Source organism: Maylandia zebra, linkage group LG2, assembly GCF_041146795.1.
Source record: "Maylandia zebra isolate NMK-2024a linkage group LG2, Mzebra_GT3a, whole genome shotgun sequence".
Classification (NCBI taxonomy): Eukaryota; Metazoa; Chordata; class Actinopteri; order Cichliformes; family Cichlidae; genus Maylandia; species Maylandia zebra.
This window is the reverse complement of record NC_135168.1, coordinates 39,248,551-39,274,853: the sequence shown is the minus strand read 5'-3', so window position 1 is coordinate 39,274,853 and position 26,303 is coordinate 39,248,551. Positions and strand designations below refer to the sequence as shown.

The window sequence follows — 26,303 nt, the reverse complement described above, 5'->3', positions numbered from 1 at the left end:
CACTCAAAATAAATGTAGTACATCCTAGAAAATATACTCAATGTGCACTCTGAACCACTAATTAAGAATTAATCATTTATTTATTGATGTAAGACAAGCTATTTATATATTCTAAATAGATCATTAGTTTAAAATTTAGCATCGATAGTCATTATGAGGCGAGGAGGAAAACACATTTAAAGTGTAATTTAAATATAAATTAGAAAAAGATCGTGTGAGGTGGATACTCCAAAGACACGTGTGGCCTCTCGTTTCCGTTGCCTTTGGCTGTAACCAGTCACACTTTAGGAATTAAGGTGTATTTTGGATGTGTTCGTCTGTCTTTAGTATCTCTGTCTGTCCTTAATTTTCTTTGAGGACAGGCAGAATCTGCGCTGGCAGGTTGCACTCCAGTACAGCAGGTGGAGATCATTTCAAGTATGGCGCTTGTTGTGACCCGCCACAGTCATAGAAGAAAAGCTATGGGGAGAAAAAACAGGAAGCGTTCATAAACTTCATATGTTGCATTGCAATTATCAATACATTTTAAGCGTTTGGATTTCAAATTTGGCGTCTAGCTTCTATGTAGTTAATTCACAGCAACCCAGGAATTGTAGCGATACACCCACGTTTTAACCCACCTGCCGAACACGACGCATGTAATCTACGATCTGAACAAGGAAATGCCGAAGGTTGCACGCCTCATTGGAAGCATTATTTTGTGTTTTCTACAAAACATGATTGGAATTAGACATCTACGGCGGAAGCTCATGGCTGTTTAGGACTGCCCTGGCCGTCACGGGTCTGCTTTAGGTGATGCTTTTGTGCATTGGCTGCTGAATTTGAATGACTGAAGAGAAATGGATGATGTGATCAGTCTCAGCTCAGACGACTCCGACGTGGAGATCGTCGGGTCCTACTGTACATTCACTGCCAAGCCTGACCCGATGCCTCTCTCCGCTGTGCGGGTTGAAGTCGATGCCGTGAAGCTCGCCCTCCCACCGGTAAGCGGACTGAAACTCGGTTGCTGTAGAAACTAGGGTACATTTCAGTAGGTATTCTCAGACTGTTGCTCGTCACCTGGATAGAGAAAAAACAAACAAAAGTTAAAAGATACGGCCTGCTTATTAACGCTCTGCGGTCAAGTAGCAGCACAAGTCAAATGTAGCGACATTACTGGTGAAAGACGCTATAACCTAGCTTAAAGGTAAATAAGTTATTTGGCGCTTTGTTTATAACTTTGTTATTGTAAAATAATTTTGTTGCTCAAACAAGCATTTATGTTTAAATGGTGTCATTAGTATGTGCTGTATGTCTTTATTGTTTATAAATGTATTGCTACTGTACTACTGTACTGTAAATGCGCTGCTAAATAGTTTTAATGTTTTCATAGTGCATGAAACTGGGAATGATAGTTAACATTAATGCGGATTAAATTGCGTAGTAAAATGTGTCTACCAAAATCTTTGTTGTATATTTTATGTAAAGGAGCTCTTTGTTATGTTATACCAGGCGAGCATTTGCTAGTCAAATGAGAAACTGCCCATGGGGAAGGATAAGATAACCTGATAGGAGTGTCTTTTTGACTCAAATTGCTCGCTATTCTGTGGCTTGGTCTTATACATAGTCTTATACATCCAGATATTAAAGGGAGAGCCACCTCCAAAAGAACTGTGAGACCAATTACAACAACTCTGTACCTTCTTCTTGAACTGTACATGCTGTCCTTCCATAAAGTATAATTATTTGGGTTTTAAGTTTAACCAATTAACCAGCAATACAGACATTGTGTATATCAGCCATTAAAGCAAACGTAAATAAAGCATTAGTTCTTTTATCTATAAAAATTGCAAAAGAAAACTCCATAGCTTTTCAGTTGCACTACTATTTCCGGTGGGTTTTGACCGGGAGATACACAACATTGGCAAAAGAATTCACTTACGGATCCAAATAATTGAATTCGGGTGTTTCAGTCACTTCCATGGCCACAGGTGTATAAAATCAAGCATGGCATGCAGACTTTTTGTACAAACACTGGTGAAAGAATAGGTCTCTCTCAGGAGCTATCTGAATTCCAGCGTGGTGCTGTGATAGGATGCCACCTGTGCAACATGTCCATTTGTGAAATTTCCTTGCTACTAAATATTCCACAGTCAACTGTTAGTGGTATTATAACAAAGTGGAAATGATTGGGAATGACAACAACTCAGCCAGGAAGTGGTAGACCACGTAAAATTGCAGAGCGGTCAGCGGATGCTGAGGTGCGTAGTGGGCAGAGATCACCAACTTTCTGCAGTCAGTTTAGACAATTAGCTCAAGAACAGTGCAAAGGGAGCTTCATGGAATAGGTTTCCATGGCTGAGCAGCTTTGTCCAAGCCTTAAAAAAATCACCAAGCTCAATGCAAAGCACTGGATGCAGTGTTGTAAAGCATGCCACCACTGGACTGTACAGCCGTGGAGACGTGTTATGTACTTGTCTGACTGTATTTTGCCAAGTGTAAAGGTTGGGGGAGGGGGGATTATCATGTGGGATCATTCTTCAGGACTTTGGCTCGGTCTCTTAGTTCCAGTGCAAAGTATTCTTAATTCTTCAGCATACCAAATAATTTTGAACAATTTCATATTCCTAATTTTGTGGGAAAGGTTTGGGGATGGCCCCTTCCTGTTCCAACATGACTGTGCACCAGTGCACAAAGCAAGGACCATAAAGACATGGATGAGTTAGTTTGGTGTGGAAGAACTTGACTGCACAGAGTCCTGACCTCAACCTGATAGAACACCTTTGGGGGAAATAAGAGTGGAGAGTTTGAGCCAGGCCTTCTTGTCCAACTTCAGTGTCTGACCTCACAAATGTAGTTGTGGAGAATAATCAAAAATGGCTATAAACACACTTATAAAACTTCCTGGAAAATTTTTCCCGGAAGAGTTGAAGCTGTTATAGCTGCAAGCGGTTAACCAACATCATAATAAACTCTATGGATTAAGAAAGGACCACCACTCAGGTTCATATGTGTGAGGGCAGACAAGTGAATACTTTTGGCAATATAGTGTAGTACCTTGACAGCATCATAAGAGTCAGTAAATTATATGATCGCATCTCTAGTCAAGGAGTGTTGCATTGGATTGTTGATCAATTTTTCTAAAGCATTTGACATAGCAAGAAGAAAGAAAACTGAAGATTTAGTTGCAGATGGTAATCAGTTTGGTTAGTCAGTACTTGGGCAGATCCTGATAACTGATTAGGGGAGGTGCAACCACACACAAACTTACAAGCACCAAGTTGATAACCAGAGACCATAGATTGTCAGTGGCATTCAGAGACTTCACAACAGCTAAATAAACTGCTGGTGACTGGAAGTCACCAGTTAAACTTTTCTTGCCTTTGATGGAGTTGATTGAAACCGCTACCAAAACCATTGGCTGACATTTGTGGAGGTGGTTAGATATTATGCATTTGAAATATTACTATTATAACTGTAACTGAAGCTCACAGAAGATGAATATGTAATTAAATGGAGAGAGTATTTTTTAAGCTTATGTTGAGGGACTGGTGAGAAAGCTTAAAGGTAAGTCAGGTAAAATAAAGTCTGAATAATTACAGACACTATTTGGTATGACCACCTTCAGTGTATCCTAAATTCTCTGAGCAAGTTTTCTTGTAATTTCTGTAGTTTTCTTCAGGAATAATTCAATATTAATAAGACCTGTTATAATAAGATAAAGTGGTACATAGTTACAAAAGCTAAATAATCTTTTAGAAGTAAGGTAAGGATGATTTTCCTTCTTCCCCCTATTTCTTTCAGAAATGAAAAAAAAAAACCAATCAAAGGTTATATTTGATTTAATATTAATTTTTTAATAATTATCTTTTCCTTTTTTTTTTTTAGAATTATATTGACCTCACAGATCCAAGATGGACTCTTCCAGAGCTACGGAGAAGGCAAAATGGCACTGGCACAGCATTAGTAGACTTGACTGAAAATGAAACAGAGCAGGAGACAGAGAATTTACCACCAGATGACTGTCAATCAAAAAACACAAATACAAATTTAAATCACATCTCACAAAGTCAAGATTTTAATAACCAAAAAACGCCTTTGACGGACTCCGTTGTTTGTGCTCCACAGCAGGACTGTGGTGACCCAAAACCAAAGCAGAGACGTCTAAATCCTCAAATACCTGAAACACAACATCCAAAAAAAGACAATAAAGCAGCCCCCTGTCCTAACACACCAGCTGTAAAGTTGAAACGATTGCCTTTTCTAGAAACACATGTTGCAGAACTGAAAACCTCAAAGTGTTCTGTCTATGTGACCAAAGATTGTACTCAAATGTCTCTGAACAGTCATGGTGAAGCACCTTGTTGCAATAGTAATTTAAGTACAACTACGACTCCAAACGTTTCTAACGTTGGGCCTTTGTTTGATGTGTCTCCTCCTAAGGATGGACAAGAAAACAACAGTGAGGAATGTACAAACACACAGGTACAAGATGATGAACCACAGCACCTACATAGCCCTGCAGATTCTCCTCGCTCAGTGGGAGAAAACTCTGTTGCAAGTTCAAAAGAGCATAGCATACACGATGGTCCGAGCGATGGAGTTAGTTCAGCTCTACCCATTACATCCATAGATTTGGCATCTTCATCACAGGACATACACGATGGTCCGAGCGATGGAGTTAGTTCAGCTCTACCTATTACATCCATAGATTTGGCATCGTCATCACAGGACGAAGCTCAAATGGAATCCCCCTGTTCTGACCTGAATCAGCCAAAATTAGAAAAATCTAGACAACCCTGCAGCTCTGGTAACTCATCCCCCTTCTCTCCTACTACTGCATCAAACTCTTCTGAGCCTTTTGAGCCTGACCCTCCCTCCAATACAAGTCCTATATCTCATAGTCGAAAGAGCCCTGCTGAGTCATCTCCTAGATCCGAATCAGCTGAAGATACGCCTGAATGGCAGTTGGAGACTGAGACGTACAAGGGAGATCTTGGACTTTACAGTCCAGGGTCTTTCCCATGGGAAGATGAAAGTGATGGAGAAGACATGAATGAAGAGACCATGGACTGCAGGGCGGTCAGTAGAGAGGATAGACATTTTGTGTGCCCATCTACACTCAGGAAATTACTAGCTGGAACATCTCAAAAAGCAATGGTGAGAGACTGCTGCCCAGATATCTATATTTGTATTTCCTGGTACCCTCATTAACTGATCAAATGCTGAAGCAAGTGCATTTTCTTTCCATAGTTTGAAGAGGATGATGAAGATTTTGTAACTCCCGAGGTGCTATGTCGCCAGAGTCTGAGTCTGGTTTACAGTACGATTGACGAGAACTATCCAGAAGGTACTTTGCAGCTTTTGTCTGACCTACTACAGCCTGGTTACTATCCCCCCAGAGATATCACCTCACACCTACTCCACGGCATTCTGCTCGACCTACAGTCTCCTCATCACCTCTGCGTGCAGGCTTTTAAGCTCCTGATGAGGTCACAAAGGTAAAGAGACTGTAGCAATATGAGTTTGATGAGTATGTTTAAATTGCATAGTCTATATCTTACAAATTGTCACTTGCTTTTTGGTCTTTGAATGTCTTAGACTAAGAATGTTGTGTGATTGCAGGCACCACATGGTTGATAAAAACACAGTTCCGTGGGATTGGGAGTTACTGACCTCAGTCATGACCGATGAGGTACTGATTTACGAAGTTTATCCAAAAACTCTATGAACAAGAGCATATTGAAAATAATTTAGTTGCAATGGTGAAAAACATTTGCAGTCCCATTACTAGTCAAACATTTTGAGTTTGCTTGCTTGTTTCACCTTGTTTGTCAGGCTGTTTTTGTTTTCAATCTGCTCTAAAATGCAGACATTTGCAGCCCAATATCATTTCCCTACTTGCTAACCTTTTGCCTCCTTAGGAGCACACACAAAGGCATCGGTGTGATGTGGTGCGCATGTTCCTGGAGTACATTGTGCAGACTTTGGAGGACGACTTTCGGGCCAAATGCTCTACATCCTCCTTGCACCATTCGATAGCAAAGGCAACATTGTCGTGTGATCAGCAGTTTCCCCGGGTTAGGTGAGCATGATAGCCAACCTGTATTATAAACATGGGTAACTTTGGACATAAGCACTTGAGTTTGATTGTATATCATTGAGGTTGGATACCCTTACTTGGCGAGTTTATGATGGAGGCCTGGGTAAAACTTTCTTCTGTGAAGATATTCTGCTGGGTTTGTTTTAACAGTATGGAAGCAAATGTTTTGTTAAGAAGAGAGGTGTTTTTTTCATTTTTAACCTACCGTCATTTATACAAAAACAAACAAAAATACTCAGGTTTAGTTGACACAAATGGTCATTCACAGTTTTAATGATGACATCTTTCATCAAGTATAATACTCATACAATTGACAACAAATAATTATCACATACACCCAGTGACAAACCAGATTGTTTTAATTATTTTGCCATTTTCTTTATAAGTATCATATTTAAAGTCATTTTTGATATCTTTTTTTTAATTTTTTTTTTTTTTTTTTTTTACAGGGAGGTCATCAAATGGCTGTTTTCTGCCATTATGAAATCAACAGAGCATGGAAAGGGTAGAGAAACGACCCAAGAAAGAGAATATATGAGGTGAATTAGAATAAATTGTTCTTAAATAAAGAAGTGGTAGTTTGAGCAGAATAAACAACTGATTTGCATGTATGTCACAGTTAGCTATAGAAATGTTTAGACAGTGATTTAGTGGTGTGATTTTGGCTTTTTACACCACCACAAAAAATTTGTAACAAAACATTATATATGCATTTGAAGTTTATATTCTCAGCTGTAATTTTCCAGGACTACAGTTTATGTATTTTATTTATTTTTTCAACCCCTTAAAGTCAGGACTGAAAATGCATCTCGACTGTTTGATTTAAAATCTGCTGTGTTGGCATACAGAGCTAAAACTATGAAAGGTTTTAACAATTCCAATTTCTGTCTGCTTTTTAAAGTGTATGTCTCTGTCTCCTACAGAATGGTGTCTTGCTTGCAAAGGATGCTTTCTCTGGCTCTGGAGGTGGATTGTTCTCCTGCTCTAACCTCTGCCAAGCTGTCCCAAGAGCTCTTCCATATGCTCATCAGTAACGTGCCCCTACGAGCTCACAGGTGAGGAGGAGACGTGTGTTCAGAATATTTAATGGTGTAGGGAAAAATCTACTAGACTAAATCACGTTATTTTTGCTCAGTAGTCTGTAAATGTTTTTCATTCCATTTTCTATCAGAATTTATGGAATGATGAGTACTTTATTTTTAATTTTTACGCGAACATTTTTACATTTTTACCTTGAATCATTTGAACTCTTAGCAAAACAGAAAAGGAGCTTACTAAAATGTGAAGTGGAAAGTGTAAATACAAGAAGCCAGAAATCAATTTTTCTTTTTTTAAGTATTTCTGTAGTTATCCTCCCTGTAGGGCACTTTTTTAAAAACATTATAATCCTTATTTGAAAAGTCTCCAGGCTTTTTTTTTTTTTGGCGTTTTTCCACTGTAGGCTCAACAGTGCTTCCTGTTGTCCTATCCTATTACTTTGCCTATGTTGCTGGGTACTTGCCTTTGCAGCCCAAATATTGCTTGTTTGTGGTAATGAGTGGTAATATCATCACAAACAAAATTTACCTGTCTGTATTATAGAAACTCCTCACTTAAACTAAATAAAGGGCTGTTTGTATGGAAAAATAAATAATTGTGTTTTCATTGCATTGCTTTAATGGAAATATATTTAAATCTTGTAAGTACATCAATTAAGTAAATTATATAAGCAAACATATATTTATTCTAATAGCAAGGTTGACCCTTTTTTCCCACCAGTTTTTCAAGCTGCCTTTGACTGATCTGTTTTTGACTCCCAGGATGTTGTTGTTGGAGAGCCTACAGAGTAAGCTGCTGAGATGTAAGCTGTTGGAACATCTGCTGGACTATGCATGCCCAGTGAAAATCTCACTGCCCATGTCGCTCAGTCTGCTGCTTCACTTTCTAAAACACTGCACTGTAGCACCAGACCCTATGGTGAATATTACATTCCTGATTGTTATCTTCATTTTTATGTCATTGGCCAACTTCTTTACAGTACTTTAGTTCCCAGAATATGTTTTTGGGGGAGGGGTTTCCACTGTTCTTTAGTGTGTGCTATTTACCTTGTGTAGATTTTCCCAAAGTTTGCAACGTTATGTTGTCTTCTCTTGAAAGGAAACTGTTGATACACTGCCTGAAACACTAGACTTGTGTTTCTTATTTATAGTGGCAGCTTTGGCTTAGGATTAAACAACATTTAGCCAGCTAAATCTAGTTGCCTCACAGTCTGCCATCATTATCTCAATAGTAGTGTTCCCACAGAACAGTGCATGGCTAATGTGGCTAACATGACCAAGTCTTTAATTCAGGCCTACTTTTTGTGTACCAGTATACTGCATTTAATACAACCAAATAAAGTGTGCTGTGTCCTCATTTGCATGTTTTTTCCAAATTCTATTATTGGACAATGAAAAAAGCATCAGCTACTGTTAACATCTGTATATTAATAAAGCCTCAAAATAAACATAATTGTGAGCCTGTAATTGAGTATACTATGGGAATGATTTATATCATCGTGATCTTCACTTTAGAGACGCAGACAGCTTCTTGTTGATGTTTTCAAGTCACAAATTTGTGATTCTTGTTTCTTGTTCTATTTAATTTTTTTGAGAGAAATAAAACAAAACAAAACAAGTGACCATAAACGATGATTCAATGCCACTGATTAATGTCTGTAATCTCTAGGATGGCACTGAAAAGTGGCTCAAGTGGGAGGAGTTGGTGCATCTCCTCTGGATGTTGCTGCTCAGCTATAACAAAGCAATGAAAGGTGAGATTTTGGTAAACAGCTGGAAATTGCTTCGCAGTATCTGCAGCTGTGGTAGATAAATGGTCTCCTATGAAGTATATAATATTGAAGACAAGATGATTGTTGATGGCGACAATGAGGGCAATTTTGCATTGATACAATAAATGTTTGTTGTACACAGCGTTATCAGCTTTTTCAGTATTTAGCAAATTATAGAGGCAGGTAAATAAATAGATTAAAAATTGCAATATGTGCCTATTGGATGAGCTTGCACATTTCCTGCTGACAGGAGTCTTGTTTGCACTGTTGTTTGTGGCATTATTGCCCTGTGATGTTTTTTTTAAATCACTGTCATTGCATTTCCTGGTGAATGCCTCTAAAACATAGGTTACAGTCACTTTTTTGTACCCAGTGTACCACATCCTCCACTGTAACAATAAGTCAATCAACTGTCTAACTCTACAATGTTTGTTTGTGTGTCCTCCTAATTTACGTTATTTGTTATCCACAGGCTATCTCTGCAACTCATTAACAGAGCCCAGAGGCAGAGTTGGCATGTCAGTCTATAAGCCTGATGACAGGGTATCACGACCTGCCGTTCAGGAAGCCGTTGAAGCCTTTCTGTCCAGATCTCAGGCTGACCTCGACCAAGCTTTACCTCTCCATGTGGAAGAGTCCTTAACTTATCTACAGGATCATCTCCTAGATGTCTGTCAGTGTTAAATAAAAGAGTCTGTGTTTCACGTTTCATATTGGTGCTTATTTTGTAGGTAAACTAATAAACTATATATATATATATATATATATATATATATATATATATATATATATATATGTAAGGTTAAAATATCAATACTACAGTCTACATATCAGGAGAGCAAATCAATGTGCTTTCAGATGTGTGGCTACATGTTGGTGACCTTTATTTTTATTTTATTTTTTTGTATAAAAATGTGGCCCTCTTTGTTTGGCCTAATTAAGTCAAACTAATTGAAGAACTCACTTTTCTCAATAAATTATATTGCCTTTTTCTATGAAAAGTTTTGTCATTGTGTGTAATTTACTTCCACACAGATGCAAGCATTACATCATTATGCCGATAGAGTACACAATACGTGATAATCATTGTGCTTGATTGAGCATGATTTCTAGATAAGCCACAGTAAAGTGAATAATGGCATTTTGTCGCTCCATCTCAAGGTCCATCATTCCTCACTTGATATTTATTGTGGTTCAACAGCTGGTTGGACCTTCCACACGCTGACCAATAAGATCAGGCGCCGTTATCGGCACAGGAAAAAAAAAAAAATCCTTACAGTCGCCATGATACAGCAGCGGAAACGGGTGAGAAGTAGCTAGAAAACAAAAGAGAACACGCAGTCGTCCTCGCGATTTGGTATGCTCTTGCAGGTAAAAATTGAATCCTTTCTGTTTTAACTCACCCATTTTCACCCAATTGACCAAAATCTTATGCGGAATGTTAGAAGTGCTGCCGTAATTTTCCGAAATAACACTTATTTAATAGGAAGTGGTCAGCTTCACATAATTAGGATGTTAGCTTTTAGCCAATAAGCTAACACAAGCTAAGCTAAATAGCTCAAAATTGCTTTCAAGTCCAGCTTTGTCGCTTTGTGTGCATTGGGTTCCTCTCTGTTTATCTCCGTGATAGTGCTTCTTGCTAGTGGAAGCTAGCTAATGACAGCTAACTAATGCGTTGTTGCGTGGCCTAGTGTTTATGCGCAACTCAGTGCTTTGGTATTATATAAAGCGAGACTGCATGGTATCTTTTAATATTATTTAGTGTATTATCCATTTACCCACTTGAAAAGGGCGTTAGCGTCGGCTAACTGGTAAATTTTGTTTGTCTGTTTTCCGTCGTGCTAGTTAGCAAGCGAGCTAGTTTGTTAACTAGCGTCTGTTATGTGTAGTTCGATAGCTGCCTAATTAGGTTAAGCTAGACTAATCAGTTAGCGTCACTGAGAGGAAAAATGTGCTAACCTAATTTTTACAAATGTGGTTTAATTATTGCACAAATTAAAGCTTCACACTGTTAAGAGCCTAGTTTTTCAAGTTGGCGTGGAAAATATGGCTCTACAGTTGTAATTATTTTACGCTGTTAAATTATGTAACTCAAGCGAAATCACGGTCTTTATAGGGAGCTGTTGACATTTTAACAGCTCCATATGAAGGAAACTCATTGCTTTATAATCAGTAAACGGAAACTTATGACTTTAATCACATCTTGGTGGTCGCTACAGTCACCTGGGCTAACCTGATGAGCGAGACACATCACTTCAAACTTACTTTGGATTATTTCAGGCTACATTTATGAGCTTGAACTTCATTTTTAGTATACTTTTAGTTGTTGGTGAATTAAAATATAAATTATTTCTCTAGTGTTATAGGAATGCCCAAGGAAAAATATGACCCGCCGGATCCCAGGCGGATGTACACAATTATGTCCAGTGAGGAGGCAGCAAATGGGAAGAAGTCATACTGGGCTGAGCTGGAAATCAGTGGTGAGTATCTTCTGCTTGTGTAGATAAATCATTTGGGGGTTTTTAAATTTATTTTCCTCTCACATATTTTTTTCCATTGCTTTGCACAGCTGCACACAAGTAATTACTAAATCCTCACTATCAAAGAGAAATATTGCAAACATGTTTGTTTGTTTTTTTTTGTTTTTCCACTGTGAAATCAGCTCACCTGTTTTGACTTATTCATATCAATGGGGGACAGTTTTCTTTCACATTTATCTTTGTGAAAATGGCGTTGGATTCTTGGACTTATTGTCCTGTTTGGCCTTTTCCCCATTTTCGCCACAGGCAGAGTAAGGAGTCTCAGCACAGCCCTGTGGTCTCTGACCCACCTCACTGCCCTGCACCTCAGTGACAACTCACTGTCACGCATCCCGCCAGACATTGCCAAACTACACAACCTGGTGTACCTGGATCTCTCATCCAATAAGATCAGGAGCCTGCCGGCAGAGCTCGGCAACATGGTGTCTCTCAGGTAAGTGATAAACCTGTATCCTAAATTGGGTTATAAAGGACTATTTTCTTCATACCTTACTTTAATTAAAAAAAAAAAAAAAAAAAAAAAATATATATATATATATATATATATATATATATATATATATATATATATATATATATATATATATATATATATCTCTCTGCAATGACCAGCTGCTGATTTTTACCACTGTTGTCACTCTTGTCCCATCTGTTGAAATGTCTCACTTTAATTTAAAAGGCTGCATTCATAATCATTTTAACACTGTCAAGTAATGCTTGTATTTTTAAATGACGACTTTCGGAAAATGTTTTTGAAAGACAAAGAGTTTTATGTATTTATTTTTAATCTTAGAAGTTTAGTTTCTAATGATCCACTTCCCATCTGCCCTCCACAGGGAACTGCTTTTAAATAACAACCAGTTGCGGGTTCTGCCATTTGAATTGGGGAAACTCTTTCAGTTACAAACACTGGGGTTGAAAGGTGAGTGGCTCTTCAATGTTTTTGTAGCCATTCTGGACTGGAAATCCCTCGATATTATAAGGTGTATTTTTATTTCTCTAAGGATGCAGCAACAGTAGAGGGTGAATTGGCAGTGGTGGCAACTGATGTTTATGTTATCATTTTCTTCTGTTATTAAAGACAAACTTGAAATAGGGTCATACATGCTGTTGTTTTAGACAGAGTAACTGCTGTTGGCAACATTTCATTGCATGTACAGTAACCTAACAAGTGTTCCACTTGAGTAACATTATCCTGATTCCCTCGTGTGGGTGGGTGGTTAGGGGTTGTACAATTTCAGTGAAGTACATGGTTAAACACGTGTACAGTTCAGACTCAAGCGGAAGTGAACAAATGCTCATTGGTAATGACATGTACAAAATAAATGTATCCTTTTTTCTTTTTTTTCTGTCTACATTTTTTATTTATTTTTTTCCTCCTATGTTTATTTGGGGGCCCAGGAGGTCTCGGGTAGGGGAAACACTGATGATTTAGCTTTGATTTGCTTTTCCTTCAACAGGAAACCCACTTGCACAAGAAATTCTGAGCCTCTACCAGGAACCTGATGGCACGCGGAGGCTGCTGAGCTACTTGTTAGACAATCTGGCGGGGGCTATAAAGCGCAGTGAGTGTTCTCTCTCTTGCTTTTGTGAGAAGTTTCAGCATATGTTGTCATTTTTACTGAAAAGGTAAATCAGTAAGCAGGCTCAACAGATCATGTAGTGTGTGTGGCTTTGTTTTTGTTTGTTTGTTTGTTTTCTTTAAATAAATCCCTGTTTGACAATATGTTGATACCTATGCTGAACCATTTTCCATAAACTCAGTGCCAACAGAACAACCCCCACCCCGGTCGTGGATTACACTCCAGGAAACTGATCGAGCACGGCCCTCGGGTAAGAACAAAATACACACAACATGACTTTGAACAGAAGTACCTGTATGGTTTTTGTCTTGTGTGGTTGTGAGTTTCAGGATGGTATGCAATGCAGTGATCAGTTGAGCACTGTGGCTTTAAACCACAAATATTTGGTAGATCCTAAAAGAGCGGTTCAGACTGCAACTCATTTAGACAGCTCAGACCTGTTAAAGATGTACACTGCGCACAAGTGTCCTCATAGTAGTATACAGTCCAGAGAAGACTGCGTCATCAGGTTACAACATTTGGTAGTGGATTTGTAAACTATGACATCAAGTCTGGAAGCTACAGTTATGTAAAGTACAAAGTTTGCAAACCAAAGTTTGATGTAGTTTAGTATGGATCCAGCTTGCACCCACATAAACTGACTGCCATTCGCATGTATCTGATCATCAAGAAAATGCCCAGTTTGACACAAACATGCTGAATGTTTCCTATGATCTGAAAGGTGCACAAATTTATAATCTGTTTGGTGTGAAATTTAGTGTCGCCCCTCTTTCTAGAGCAGAAGCTCTGCCACTTGTGTTTAGTCTAGTGTATAAGCATTGTTTCGGTTGCTGAAGCAAAGCAAAACAAATGAGTCAAAAAGAACGGCTGATCTGATTCCTGGTTTGAAGAAGTATTGGTAGTTGATTTTGGTGCTTTCCGTAATGATGAGATTTACTCAGCATTTTTATTTTCTTTTACTGTTGCAAGCAACTGCAGATTTGTGGTTCTTTTGTTGTTGTTTTGTTTTGTTTTTAATGAATTTTTAATTGTAACTGTGTGCACAGTTAAGATGTTTTTGTTCGTTTTTCTCCTGTTTGTCTCCTCAGCATTGTTCTCTGTGATGTGCTACAATGTGCTGTGTGATAAGTATGCCACACGTCAGCTATATGGCTATTGTCCCACTTGGGCTCTAAACTGGGAGTACAGGAAAAAATCCATAATGCAGGAGATCATGGGCTGCAATGCAGACATCATCAGCTTGCAGGTGAGAGATGTCATAGTTTCTTTCACTGGCTCTTAATTGTTTCCATTTTGTTTTCTATCAAATGGATCCAAGAAATTGGTCTAAAATTTTCTCATGACCACACACAAACACAAAATTCTGTCACTCATTATTTTAACAATATCACATGTAAACTGTTATGCTAACACTCTTATTAGAGTACTATGTTCAGTTGACAGTTTTGAAAATTGTGATGTGTTCAGTCTAATGGACAGTGTCAACAAATTGCAAACTTTTCTTTTGTGGTTGAGTGCTTAGATTAGACCTTTTGTTTGCAGCTAAATATTCAGGTGCTTCTATTGGAACTAGTGATCTTTGTGTTTGTTAGAGGCCTAATTCATTATGTTTTTATCCATTTGTTTGTTATCCATTTTATTTTAATTTTTTATTTTTTTTAAATGCACCACGTTAGCTCAGACGCCACCTGTTCATTATAAAGACACCACTAGATGGGTTTTTATTTGCTTTGCAATCTGTCAGCCCTTAGGACCGCCGAGGGGTAAAGACAAGCACATATACTGAGTGAAGCAAAACTAGTTTTGCACTATTTTGTTATGGATGTAGCAGCTATTCTTGGGAGGGGTCATGTCGGCTAAAAGGCAAAACTATACAAGCTGGAGAGACTTGTATTGGTTTCTGCGAATCTCTTCCAAGCCTGGCCCATTTAATTTAGTGCATGATCATCCATACTGAATTGACTACCAGTTCTAATAATCAGAGATTTGTGATGTTTTCAGATGATACTTATTCAATGGACATGTAGGTTAAATTATTGTCTTACTTTCCTTGAACCTGAATCTTCTGGTATCACTTTCAGTTTTATTATTAATGTTGTAATTTAGTTTTTACATTTGTAAAAATGTGTAAGCTCAAAACCAGATTTTAAAACAGAAAAGACTTTAATATGTAAACTCTAGTCTGCGTCAAATTAAAATGTTATACTTTTTTTGTGAGAAGAAGAAGAAAGAAACCCCCCCAAAAAAACCCGATAAAACATACAAACTGAGTTTTGGAAATTTTAGATATAAAAGAATAAAAAGGTGGGAATAGTATTGCATTTCAAATGTGTACATACCCCAAGAAGTGTTAATTGGGAGCTCTTTAAATTATGTCTTGCACAAAGATGTTTCTCCTATTCATCAGTGTCATCCCCAAAGATCACCATTAGTTATTATATTATGCAGATTTTCATGGCTATTTTATCACACGCTGTCTCTTACCCATCCTGTTAATAGATGGCTAATGTAGCCAGATGGCCTTATATTTAGAGGGGGTTAACTGATGTACTTCCATGAATAACAGCCTTTCCTGTTCACCCTGGAACTTGTTTTTTGCTGTTAATTGCAGGAAGTTGAGACAGAGCAGTACTACAATTTCTTCTTGCCAGAGCTGAAGGAGCAAGGATATGACGGGTTCTTCAGTCCAAAGTCACGAGCCAGAACTATGTCTGAGTCGGATCGAAAGCACGTGGATGGATGTGCAATTTTTTACAGGACAGAAAAGTATGTGTCTATAGTTTTTGTCCTGTGGCAACTATTTCTTGGTTTAAGAATAGCTCGCAGTGATTTGAGTTCCTGTGGTGAATTAGATTGAAACTGCTTCACTATATTCACTAATACTTGTTAGCCAGTGCTTAGCTTAGTGATAAAACAATCTCAATTAAACCTGACGTCACCTACTGCTGTTGTCTGAGTGACCAATGTTCCTTTTGGGTTGTCTCTAGTGTCCACAAAGTGGATGCAGTAGTTCTCAGAAAGAAATGAAATATCATGTTGTAAACCTTTCACTCAAAATCCAGTCTATTACACTGGGACACTGTAACCTATGCTTAAGTATTGCTATGCATATCTTATCAGTTTAACTTCACTTCAAAGGAGAAAGTCTATTAAGTTTTTATTGTAGTCTCCAGACAGTGATGCCATCAGCCGTATAATGCAATTACCAAAAAGGCTAATCTAGCTTTAGCTTAACTTAAAGTTTAACTGTTGTTTTCAACTTGAAGTGAAACTATTCTTTTGGTATGTGTAGTTTTGTTTCACTCTTTAGTGGTTAATGTAGTTTGTCTTTAGTAATGCTTGCGTTAAAGCTAAAAGGTTTATTCATATAGCACCTAATAGTAGTAATGTTTTTATCACTGTCAAAAAGTTCCATCATAAAGACAATATGTGCAACAAACGGTTAAACTGAAACGATAAACCTTTTAACATTTTGTTAAAACTGTTCTAGAGACAAGAAAAGCTTTACATGTAGCTTTTATTAGCATTCAAATAGTTGTTGCTCACCTCCAGTTGTCTCTTTTAGAGAAGTTGTGATTTACCAGAGAATGCACACAGTCAGTGAAGTTTAAAAGAATAAATAATTATATAATACACACCATTCATGTATAATTTTAACCCCAACCTCTCAGGTTTGAGGTCCTGTTTGAGGTCAAACACACAAACCCACACATGTGCAATAAGACTGCTATATGTGCAATTCTTGTGCAATTCTTCTACTCACGAAGTTGTATTTTTGTATTTTCCTACTCAGTTGTATATAGTATTTCTATTTTATTCTATTGTATATATTATTCTATTTTATTCTATTGTATATAGTATTATATTTTATTCTATTGTATTTTATTTTATTGCATTCCAGTGTTTTCTAATTTCTGCTACATAACTTTGCACTTTTGCTGTAACAAAACAAATTTCCCACCTGTGGGACTAATAAAGGTCATCTTATCTTATCTGAACTCCTTTAGTAAGGTGATCAAAAGCTTCTGATAGCAGGACCATGAAATGAGAAACCTTACCTAATTGATATTTGGCTGCTCTCACATCCAGATCATCATCTTGGTTCTTCTAACCACTTGCACTCTTGTGCTTTCACAATGACCTAAATTTTTGTGTGAATCCTCATAGTTATGAAACGTGGGTTCCCAAACAAGGCTGAGCGCTTTTCAGTTAGTTCCCAAGTCTAAAGCCATCCAGTTTTGTGTAGAGTCAGAGGAAAAGTATTCTTATTTCTTTGTAGCATTCAGACCGATACAATATTTATGGATTTTGTTTTTAATTTTATTTTAGTTTGATTGCAAACAATATGTTGGTGGGTAGGCTCTATTCAGCTGTGCATTTTGAACTGGACCCCCCAAGGCAAGACTGCCAGTATCGCACAAAATATGGTCCACAATAGCAAAGTCATAACCCTGAATGTGAGAAATGCCAAATATGTCAGGTTTTGATTTCTATGGACCTCTTAATACTTTGTATTTCCAACTTATTATGACTTTTCTATTTATTATTTCTGCTCATCTCTGCTTAGAAAGTGCTTTAAGTAGTTCTTTTTCCCCGTTTGCCTTTAGGTTCAGTGCAGTGCAGAAGCACACAGTGGAGTTTAACCAGCTGGCCATGGCTAACTCCGAGGGCTCAGAGGCTATGCTGAACAGGGTGATGACAAAGGATAACATTGGGGTAGCTGTACTGCTTGAGGTCCGCAAAGAGATGATGGAGCTCTCCTGTGAGTAGACAGTTAAGATCAGCCCTTTGTACTACAAATTCATCTTCTCGCTGAATTTTATTCGAGAGGTATTGCAGAGGATTTTGGTGATGATTATGCCAAGGGCAATGTGTTCAGTTTGTCCTAATGCTCTTAGTACCCCTTTGCCCTGTTAAACATGCCTGTTAATAAATGCCCCACCCCACCCTTCTTTCTCTGCCACTCATTTCAGCTGGTAAGTCTCTCCATGGCATGGAAAAGCAGCTGCTCCTTGTAGCCAATGCTCACATGCACTGGGACCCAGAGTATTCTGATGTCAAGCTGGTCCAGACCATGATGTTCCTGTCAGAGGTGAAAAGCATAGTGGATAAGGCCACACGCAGCCTCAAGTTGTCCTCTGTTTCTGGCGAGACTAATGCCATTCCACTGGTGCTGTGCGCTGACCTCAACTCCTTGCCTGACTCGGGTAAGTAGGCTGTACTCGACCTGCTCTTAAGAAAATGTTTTACTTCGAGTGCACCGATTGTTCATAAAATACAATTTAAAAATTTTTTTTTAAATAAATTTGAAAAAAGTGTTTGAGGTGCCTCCAGTGAAGTGCTGAGTTTATGTTAACAGCTGATTAATGTTGTTGCTGCCGAACATATCTCAGTGAAGCGAGTAAAGGATGGTTAAATCTGGCATGTTTTAAAGATGCTGACAACCTTGTTTTGCCTAATTTTCTCTTGCCTTGCAATTGAGAATGGGTTTGATTATAATTGGATAAATAGATGAAAATAATTGTTTGGCATTCATAAAAACATAAATTACATCAGTATTTGCCTTTTTGTGGTGGTGAACAGAATTGTTAGCCTGCTCACTGCATACAGTAGTGCAATATATTTTTGCTGTAAGTTTTTTACTATAGTCAAATTTGAGTTGAAATAATAATGGAGTCTCACAAATTCCTTTGCAAACGGTGTATTTTTTCTTAACTAATAAAAAATGGTCCATGTTCCACCTGTTTTATTTTTAACAATATTTTAGTGGGATAAGTTGTTGTCGTTGACGTCATCATCATCTGTTTTTTTTGTTTTTAAATGCTGATGGTTCAGTTCTTCTCTGTTCAGGCGTAGTGGAGTACCTGAGTACTGGTGGAGTGGACTGCACACACAAGGACTTCAAGGAGCTCCGTTACAGCGACTGTCTGACCAAATTCAATTGCAATGGCAAGAACAGCACGTCTAATGGCAGGATCACCCATGGCTTCAAGTTAAAGACTGCCTATGAGAACGGCCTGATGCCTTATACCAACTACACCTTCGATTTTAAGGTAATTACACATATGTGGTGTTTTGTTTTTTTTGTTTTTTTGTTTTATATTAAATGTATTTGTTTTTTTGTTTTGTTGTTTGTTTGTTTTTTTAAACGATATTGAGGACCAGTCTGTTCTTACACAAAACTATGCAAAAGTCACTTCTCTATTTCTCTTCTCAGGGTGTCATCGACTATATTTTCTACTCGAAGCCTCACCTGAACGTGCTGGGTATCTTGGGCCCTTTGGACCACCACTGGCTTGTAGAGAACAATGTCAGCGGTTGCCCACATCCACACATCCCCTCTGACCACTTCTCCCTCTTTGCTCAGCTGGAGTTGCTCCTGCCCAACCTGCCCCCCCAGGTGAATGGGCTCCATCTGCCGACACGCAGGTAGTGAGACCCTGCCTAACCACCAGGGGGAGCCTCTCCCTCTCAACCCTCCTCCTTCCTCCCACTACCAGCTCTTCCCTCCACCAAACTGAAGGAGGAAGACATAAAAACACAACCTGTAAAATATTCATACAGTGAGGTCTGGCTGACAGGGATTTCGTATAATGTTATAGATATTCTATATTTTTCTTTTTTTTTTGTTTGTTTTGTTTTTAACTGCTCAATTCAGTCCTGTTTGTGTACCATATTTTGTTTTTGGACTCCCCTTTGTTCTCAAGATCCACCAACCCTACACACTTTGCTTCTGTCTTTTAAAATGAGAAGGGATGGTAGCTCATTCATATTTGTCACTTAGGGCACTGTTTGGTTTAAGAGTGAGGGGGGATACTTTTTTTTATTTTGGCTGAAGGAAATGACTTTCCACTGAAGAGCTCCATGGCTGATGGTCTGCATGTCTGTCTGTCCTGTATAAACCTGAAACCAGCAAAGACAGCAGACTTGTCAGTCTCAATACTCCATCCTTTGCTTGTGCTAGTTATCCCCTACAGTTTGGGCAGCCAGCTTACATGATTGGTTTTCTAGGATACACACATTTGTTGAGGCAGATGTGTTGGGATTAGAGCAGCTTTTTGCTGGTAGTTTAAGTATCCCAGGAGGCGGATGTAGCGCAGCTCGTATGAGGTGAGATTTCCTGCTGTCATACTGTGGTGCTGAGGCCTTTTGTGTAGTCATGGCCTCCCGTGGTGCTACAAGATAGTCTACACCTCTGACCCTGGACCTGGTACTGCTACCAAAATCCACAGATGCCTAGAAAACAAGAATCCCGAGCTTAGATTTGATGTTTCACACAGATGGTGTGTAGTGCTGAAAAGCCACGATGTGAAAATTTGATAGATGCTACCATCCTGTTTGCTGACAATTTCACCCCAGCCTGTATAGCTGTTAGGTTAGTCTTGTGCTTAGGAGCTCATGTGGCCCATGCGTCACCTTTTTTGTTTTTGTTTTGTTTTTTTTGACCAAGCGGTGAGGGGATTTAGGCTGATGGGCAAAGCGATTGGGGAGTGGGGGGGCTATTACCAGTATTTGTCTTGATTGCTTTTAGGGCAGGGACAGCGAGTAATGGCCGATACACAGGAATAAAACCAGCATTCCTCTCACTGTCAGGAGTTGCCATCCAGCTCCACCCACACACACACACACACACACACACACACACACACACACACACACACACACACACACACCACATGTAATTTGCAGGCAGATCTGTAGCACTGAGGCCAGTAGTGACTTTCCCCAGCCATAAATTCCATACACAAAGCCGTGGGTTTTTTTTCACAAGTGTTTGTACAGAATAGAAATCTAGACTCAGTCTTTACATGATTGTATATGAACCACAAAAGACCTGTTTTCTGGCGTTTTTTGTACGAAGAGTAAATTATGATCAGTAAATTATGATCAGAAAAAAAAGATTGTATTGTAAACTAAGGCTAAATTTTTATCCAGTTAATGTTGAGATGAATTGATATTACCAGCTTGTACAAAAGACGTAAGAAGAGATTGTTCAAGGCGTTCGCTGTCACAACTTTGCACTTCCTTGAGATTAACTGTAATTAATGCATCAGTATATTTTTCCCCTTTCTCGCTGCAGTTTTTTTTTAATGATTTGCTGGCATTTGCTGATATGTAAATAGACACTGAGTAAACTGTTGCTTCTTGCCCATTAACAAAGCCATTGATCCACACCGCTGCCATCACTTCTGACAAAAGGACGCGCAAGTATGAGTTACATCTGTTCATTTCTATAACTTGCTCAATAGTGATGTAACTGGCAAAACCTATATAAACCCCACATATATGTACATTGTGCCTCACTGTAGCAGTTGACGTTGTCTTGCACTATTTACATGCGACGAACGCCTGAACAACCTTTTCTCCTTTTATTTTTAAATACTGTTGAGACATTTGTGAAGATTTTATGTCCTTTTTGGTTTTTGTTAATGTTTATTTTCCTTTTTTTATGAGCTGTGACAATGTTATGATGATGTGTATATCCTTGCTATTCATTAAGCTCTCTAGTAATCAGGTATGCTTTCACTACCAACCCTTTCTCCTTTTCTTAGGAACATGAGTAGGGTTTCCTGTCTTTATAAATCCACTCATGTTTTGCTCTCTTTTTACACAGCTCCATGCCCCCAGAAACGCACAGCCCCTAGCTTTCCCCTGCCCGGCCACAGATTTAAACCTCCCTAAGCCTGTCCATCAACCTAACACCTCTCACCCTAAACTGCCCATCTTGGACTTTAACCTCTCGACTATCTTACACAAGCTGCATCTTTTAATCCCCTTTGCTCAACCACTTTGTATAGTTTTCCTACCCTTGTTACTGCAGCTATAGTGCCATTTGTGGACCTGCCCCTCCCTCTATAATTTGGAAAGGGTTGAAGGTCCTCCTTTCTCTGCGATTGGATAAACAAGGGATGAGGGTCAGCAGACTTAGGATGGGCTAACCTGTTGCTTATGAATTTGATACATCTTTTTAAAAAATGAATTAAATCTGTCACAAGCAAGATGGCTACTTAAACAGTCATGCTTTTATACAGATGAGAAGCACTTAGTAGGGTCATATGCAGCTTCCCTCACTCCCTTCCCTGTTGTATTTGTAGTAAAGATCTCATTACTTTAAATGCATTGAAATTCAGGTTTTAAAGTGAGAGGGAAGCACCTAAATAAGAATAAATTTGGTCCCCATCTTTTTTCTTTTTAATTTTTTTTTTTAATGCATGTTTTTTTTTTTTTCTTCTTTCCTGAATGGCATTAGTATTGTAGTTGTTCAAGGGGTAGCTTTTTTTTTTTTTTTTTTATATTTTTTTTTTTGTAAAGTGTGAATAAAAGATGTATCTCATGTTTCCTTTCTAAACAGATTGAATTGTGTTTGTTGATGTGTAAATCATGAATTCTACGATGGTGTTATGTTTGCTACGTTGTTTTTACTTAAACTCAATTCTTTCCCCGTTCGGCTCATCCCATCACAAACCAAATCCTCTGTAGAAATCATGAGACGTAGTCTTTGATGGGTTAATCAGAAGTTGAATGTTCTGGATAATACCTCCCACAGTGAAGGATGGAGAGCTTACTGGTGGGGGTAAAAGGAAAAACAAATCCCTGCATCATTGGTAACAGCACGACTTTGAGTGCAGGGATATGCAGTTTTAATTTTTTCTTCTTATTATTTTACATTTCAGCTTTATTTTGGATCTTGCATGGCACTAGCAGGAGAGTGCTAGTGCTTGTAGGTTAGGGCAGCAGAGCTGTCTTCTAGTGGCTGCAGTTCAGTACAAAAAAACATTTTATTTTTTATTTTTCTTTCTGTCTTTCGATTATTTTGTGAGAGGTGTAAAATGATGTGCCGCTAGACTGGTACTGTGATGATTTGAGTACTACTAGTCAATCTCATTCTGTTCTCGTGCATCACAGTGGTTAAATCTGTCAAACTAGTTAGCTACTATTGACAAAAACGTCCTCTTCATCATTTCTCGTTAAACCACAGATGGCGTCGGACTGAATCTTGTCAAATCAAAGCTGAGTTGTGACAACCTGTAAGCCCCAGTGACTAATCACTTTTTTGGCTTTTCCTTTTTCTTCCTTACATCGTTTCATTTTTAGGTGTAAAGAGGTTTTAAGTTGTAATTTTTTTTTTTTTCTAACCTTCTCCCCAGGCTGCGTCTCTTTGCATGGGTGCACACCAAAGCTGCTCGTAGTTCAGTTCTCCAGTCCAGTTCAGGGTTTTGTTATGGTGTTTTTTTTTTTTTTTTTTTTTTTTTTATATTAAATCCAGCTCATAGTTTTCATGAAATGTAGGGCTGTAAGGAAAACGAAGCACTTTTGTCCTTTTCCTGAACCGCATATTCACCCGTTTTCAGTTTGAGTTCTCAACCTGACGGCTCTTTTCAGATGCATCCCCTTCTTTTTTTTTCTTTTTTTTTTTTTTTGGTCCTAAAAACTTGGCAATAATACCCAGAAACATTCACACATTCAGATTTTCTTTAGATGTTTACCTGGAATATGTAGCTATTTCATCTTTCAGTGTGATTGTTTAATTATTTTTAAAACTCCCATCTTTACCCTTCCAGGTTACCTGAACAGCATTTTTTTTTCTTCCTCCTATCATCCATCTTGTATATTTACTCATCTCCTTCTCCCTGCCAATTTAGTGGTAGTTGTTCAATGATCAGGATTGTCTATCTGTAGTCAGCTGAGTACATATATTGATCTGTGTCACTGTGTTTATGCACTGGACCAACTATTGTTTACCATTCATGAAATACCAGCAAAAAAAAGGAGAAAAGAAGAAGACAAAAACACTTGCACAATGTTGTAGAATGTCCATTAACCCAGATGAGAAATCAAGGCAGCTGTTTTCAAATCAACACATACTGTTTTAAAATGAAACTGAATGGTAAACAATGCTTTCCGTTGTACCCCCTTAGCCGTCCTCTCAATTCTCTTTGGTCTAGTTTTTATTATTTTTGGTTTCTTATATTATTTTTTTCTTTGACTACAGGTTCTGCTCGTTTCCTTTACACCTAGCTATGTATTTTCCTACTTCTGGTTGAAAATAAATTCTGTATTATCTGTTTCAAGCCGTGTCACCTCTTATTCTTTGCAATGGATATTGGAAAATAAATTCTATATCTGTTCTCCTTGTCGTGCCTGCTTTTTTTTTTTTTTTTTTTTTTTTTTCCCCCCCCCTCCCTCCTCCCAGCCTTTCTCAGGTTTGGGTTAACACGTGCGTATTTCTGTTCCTCTTCCTCGGTTGGTGACTTCATCAGATGTTGCCAACAGGAGATCACTGGCTCAGATTATATAGTTTTCTCACGGCTCCACACAGTCGGAGTCATTCTGTGGTTTCCATCTGTACCGTTCTTGTGAATATGATCTCAGAAACGCTGAGGGTGAAGGGCACTTTGACCTCTTGTGTTGAGGCTCTATATGCTAAATATAATTCAAAGGTTTAATTTTGAAGGAAGAAAGTCAGAGATATTTTATATTATAGCTTAATGTTATAAGCAATTTGTCAGTTATGTATATAACTTGGGAGAAAATGAAGCAATTTTGTCTTCTGAAAAGTGAAAGTGCCGTCTGCCCATCCTGATTTTTTTTTTCTTTTTTTTTTTTTTAACTTGTAAGAGACCCCCGTCATTCATTTTTCTCAAATTCCTCTAGACCACCACCTCACTGATGATGAGCTGTGCATCATCACTTTGTTGAACCAGGCTCAGGGGGGGGCTCTGAGCCTGGTTCAACAAAGTGATGATGCACAGCTCTGCTGGAGGTTTCTTCCCATTAAAAGGGAGTTTTTCTTTCCCACTGTTGCCAAAGTGCTTGCTCATAGGGGGTCATGTGATTGTTGGGTTTTTCTCTGTATGTATTATTGTAGGACCTTACAATATAAAGTGCCCTGAGGCAATTGTTGTTGTGATTTGGTGCTGTATAAATTGAATTGAGCTGAACTGAATTAAATTTGCTGTCGCCTCTAAATACCTCAGCATGCAGCCGTTATTGCCTCAACCGCTGGCAATAAAAGTGAGTACACCCCTAATTGGGCACAATTTAGACATTTTCAATCAGCTGTTTTCCCTTCCTGGTGACTCGTTAGTGTTACAAGGTCTCAGATGCAAATGGGGAACAGGTATGTTGAATTTGGTCACAGGAAGTTCAACATTGCACATCATGGCAAAGAATTCTCTGAGGATCTGGAAAATAAAATGCTACTCTACATAAAGATGGCTATAAGAATATTACCAACACCCTGAAACTGAGCTGCAGCAAGGTAGGCAAGACCATACAGCAGTTTAGTAGGACAGGTTCCACTCAGGACAGGCCTCACCATGGTTGACCAACAAAGTTGAGTGCACATTCTCAGCGAATTATCCAGAGATTGTCTTTCGAAAATGGATGTATGAGTGCAGGTTGAATGCATGGGGGGGGGTCAGCCTGTCAGTGCTCAGACAATATGCCATACACTGCATCAAATGGCTGTCATCCCAGAAAGAAGCCTATTTTAAAGATAATGCACAAGAAACCGCACAATCAGTTTGCTGAAGACAAGCAGACTAAGGACATGGATTACCTGTGGTCTGATGAGACCAAGATAAATGTATTTGATTCAGATGGTGTCAGTCGTGTGTGGCAGCAACCAGGTGACGAGTACAAAGGCAAGTGTGTCTTCCCTACAGTCAAGTATGGTGATGGGATGTCATTGTTTGGGGGCTGCATGAATGCTGCTCGCACTTGGGAGCTACAGTTAACGGAGGTAATCATGAATGCCAACATGTACTGTGACATACTCAAGCACAGCATGATCACTTCTCTTCAGAAACTGGGCCACAGGACAGTATTCCAACATGATAACAACCCCGACACGCCTCCAAAAAGACCATACAGACTTAAACCCAATTGAGCATCCTCAGATGGAAGGTGGAGGAGCGCAAGGTCTCTTACATCCACCAGCTCCATTATGTCATCATGGAGGACTGGAAGAGGATTCCAGTGGCAGCCTGTGAAGCTCTAGTGAACTCCGTGCCCAACAGAGTTAAGGCAGTGTTGGAAAATAATGGTGGCCACCAGTGTTGGTCAAGTTACTTGAAAAAAGTAATCACTAATTACTGATTACTTCCCCCAAAAAGTAATCCCGTTACTTTACTGATTACTTATTTTCAAAAGTAATTGGTTACTTAGTTACTTTTTAAAAACATGATTTACAACCTAAATAGATAATAGACAATAGATAAGAAAGCAATAGATCTTTCAGCCCAATTCTACTTTTTCTGCATAATCCACCATATAAACTTTAATCA

General features: G+C 38.6%; 2 protein-coding genes across 5 annotated transcripts; both read left to right on the top strand.

Annotated features, from left to right (window-relative positions):
- The first annotated feature begins 378 nt into the window (after positions 1-378).
- simc1 (SUMO interacting motifs containing 1) lies at positions 379-9,883 on the top strand. 4 transcript variants are annotated; one of them, XM_012924838.4, is made up of 11 exons: positions 845-983; positions 3,868-3,920; positions 4,423-5,139; positions 5,233-5,480; positions 5,605-5,674; positions 5,904-6,064; positions 6,532-6,621; positions 7,006-7,137; positions 7,882-8,038; positions 8,789-8,873; positions 9,364-9,882. In XM_012924838.4, exons 2-11 carry the CDS (start codon positions 3,894-3,896, stop codon positions 9,573-9,575), a joined length of 1,899 nt encoding a protein of 632 aa, XP_012780292.2. In that variant the 5' UTR covers positions 845-983; positions 3,868-3,893; the 3' UTR covers positions 9,576-9,882. The 4 variants fall into 4 exon arrangements, with proteins under 4 accessions (XP_004571764.3, XP_012780291.2, XP_012780292.2 ...); XM_012924839.5 differs by lacking the exon at positions 845-983 and adding an exon at positions 1,030-1,186; XM_004571707.5 differs by having other exon boundaries at positions 379-983; positions 3,868-5,139; positions 9,364-9,883.
- A 215-nt stretch (positions 9,884-10,098) lies between these two features.
- cnot6a (CCR4-NOT transcription complex, subunit 6a) lies at positions 10,099-24,143 on the top strand. Its single transcript, XM_004571706.6, has 12 exons — positions 10,099-10,262; positions 11,250-11,371; positions 11,678-11,864; positions 12,268-12,353; positions 12,892-12,996; positions 13,196-13,264; positions 14,103-14,260; positions 15,626-15,780; positions 17,622-17,776; positions 17,988-18,221; positions 18,865-19,067; positions 19,232-24,143. Exons 2-12 carry the CDS (start codon positions 11,260-11,262, stop codon positions 19,445-19,447), a joined length of 1,680 nt encoding a protein of 559 aa, XP_004571763.1. The 5' UTR covers positions 10,099-10,262; positions 11,250-11,259; the 3' UTR covers positions 19,448-24,143.
- The last annotated feature ends 2,160 nt before the right edge of the window (positions 24,144-26,303 follow it).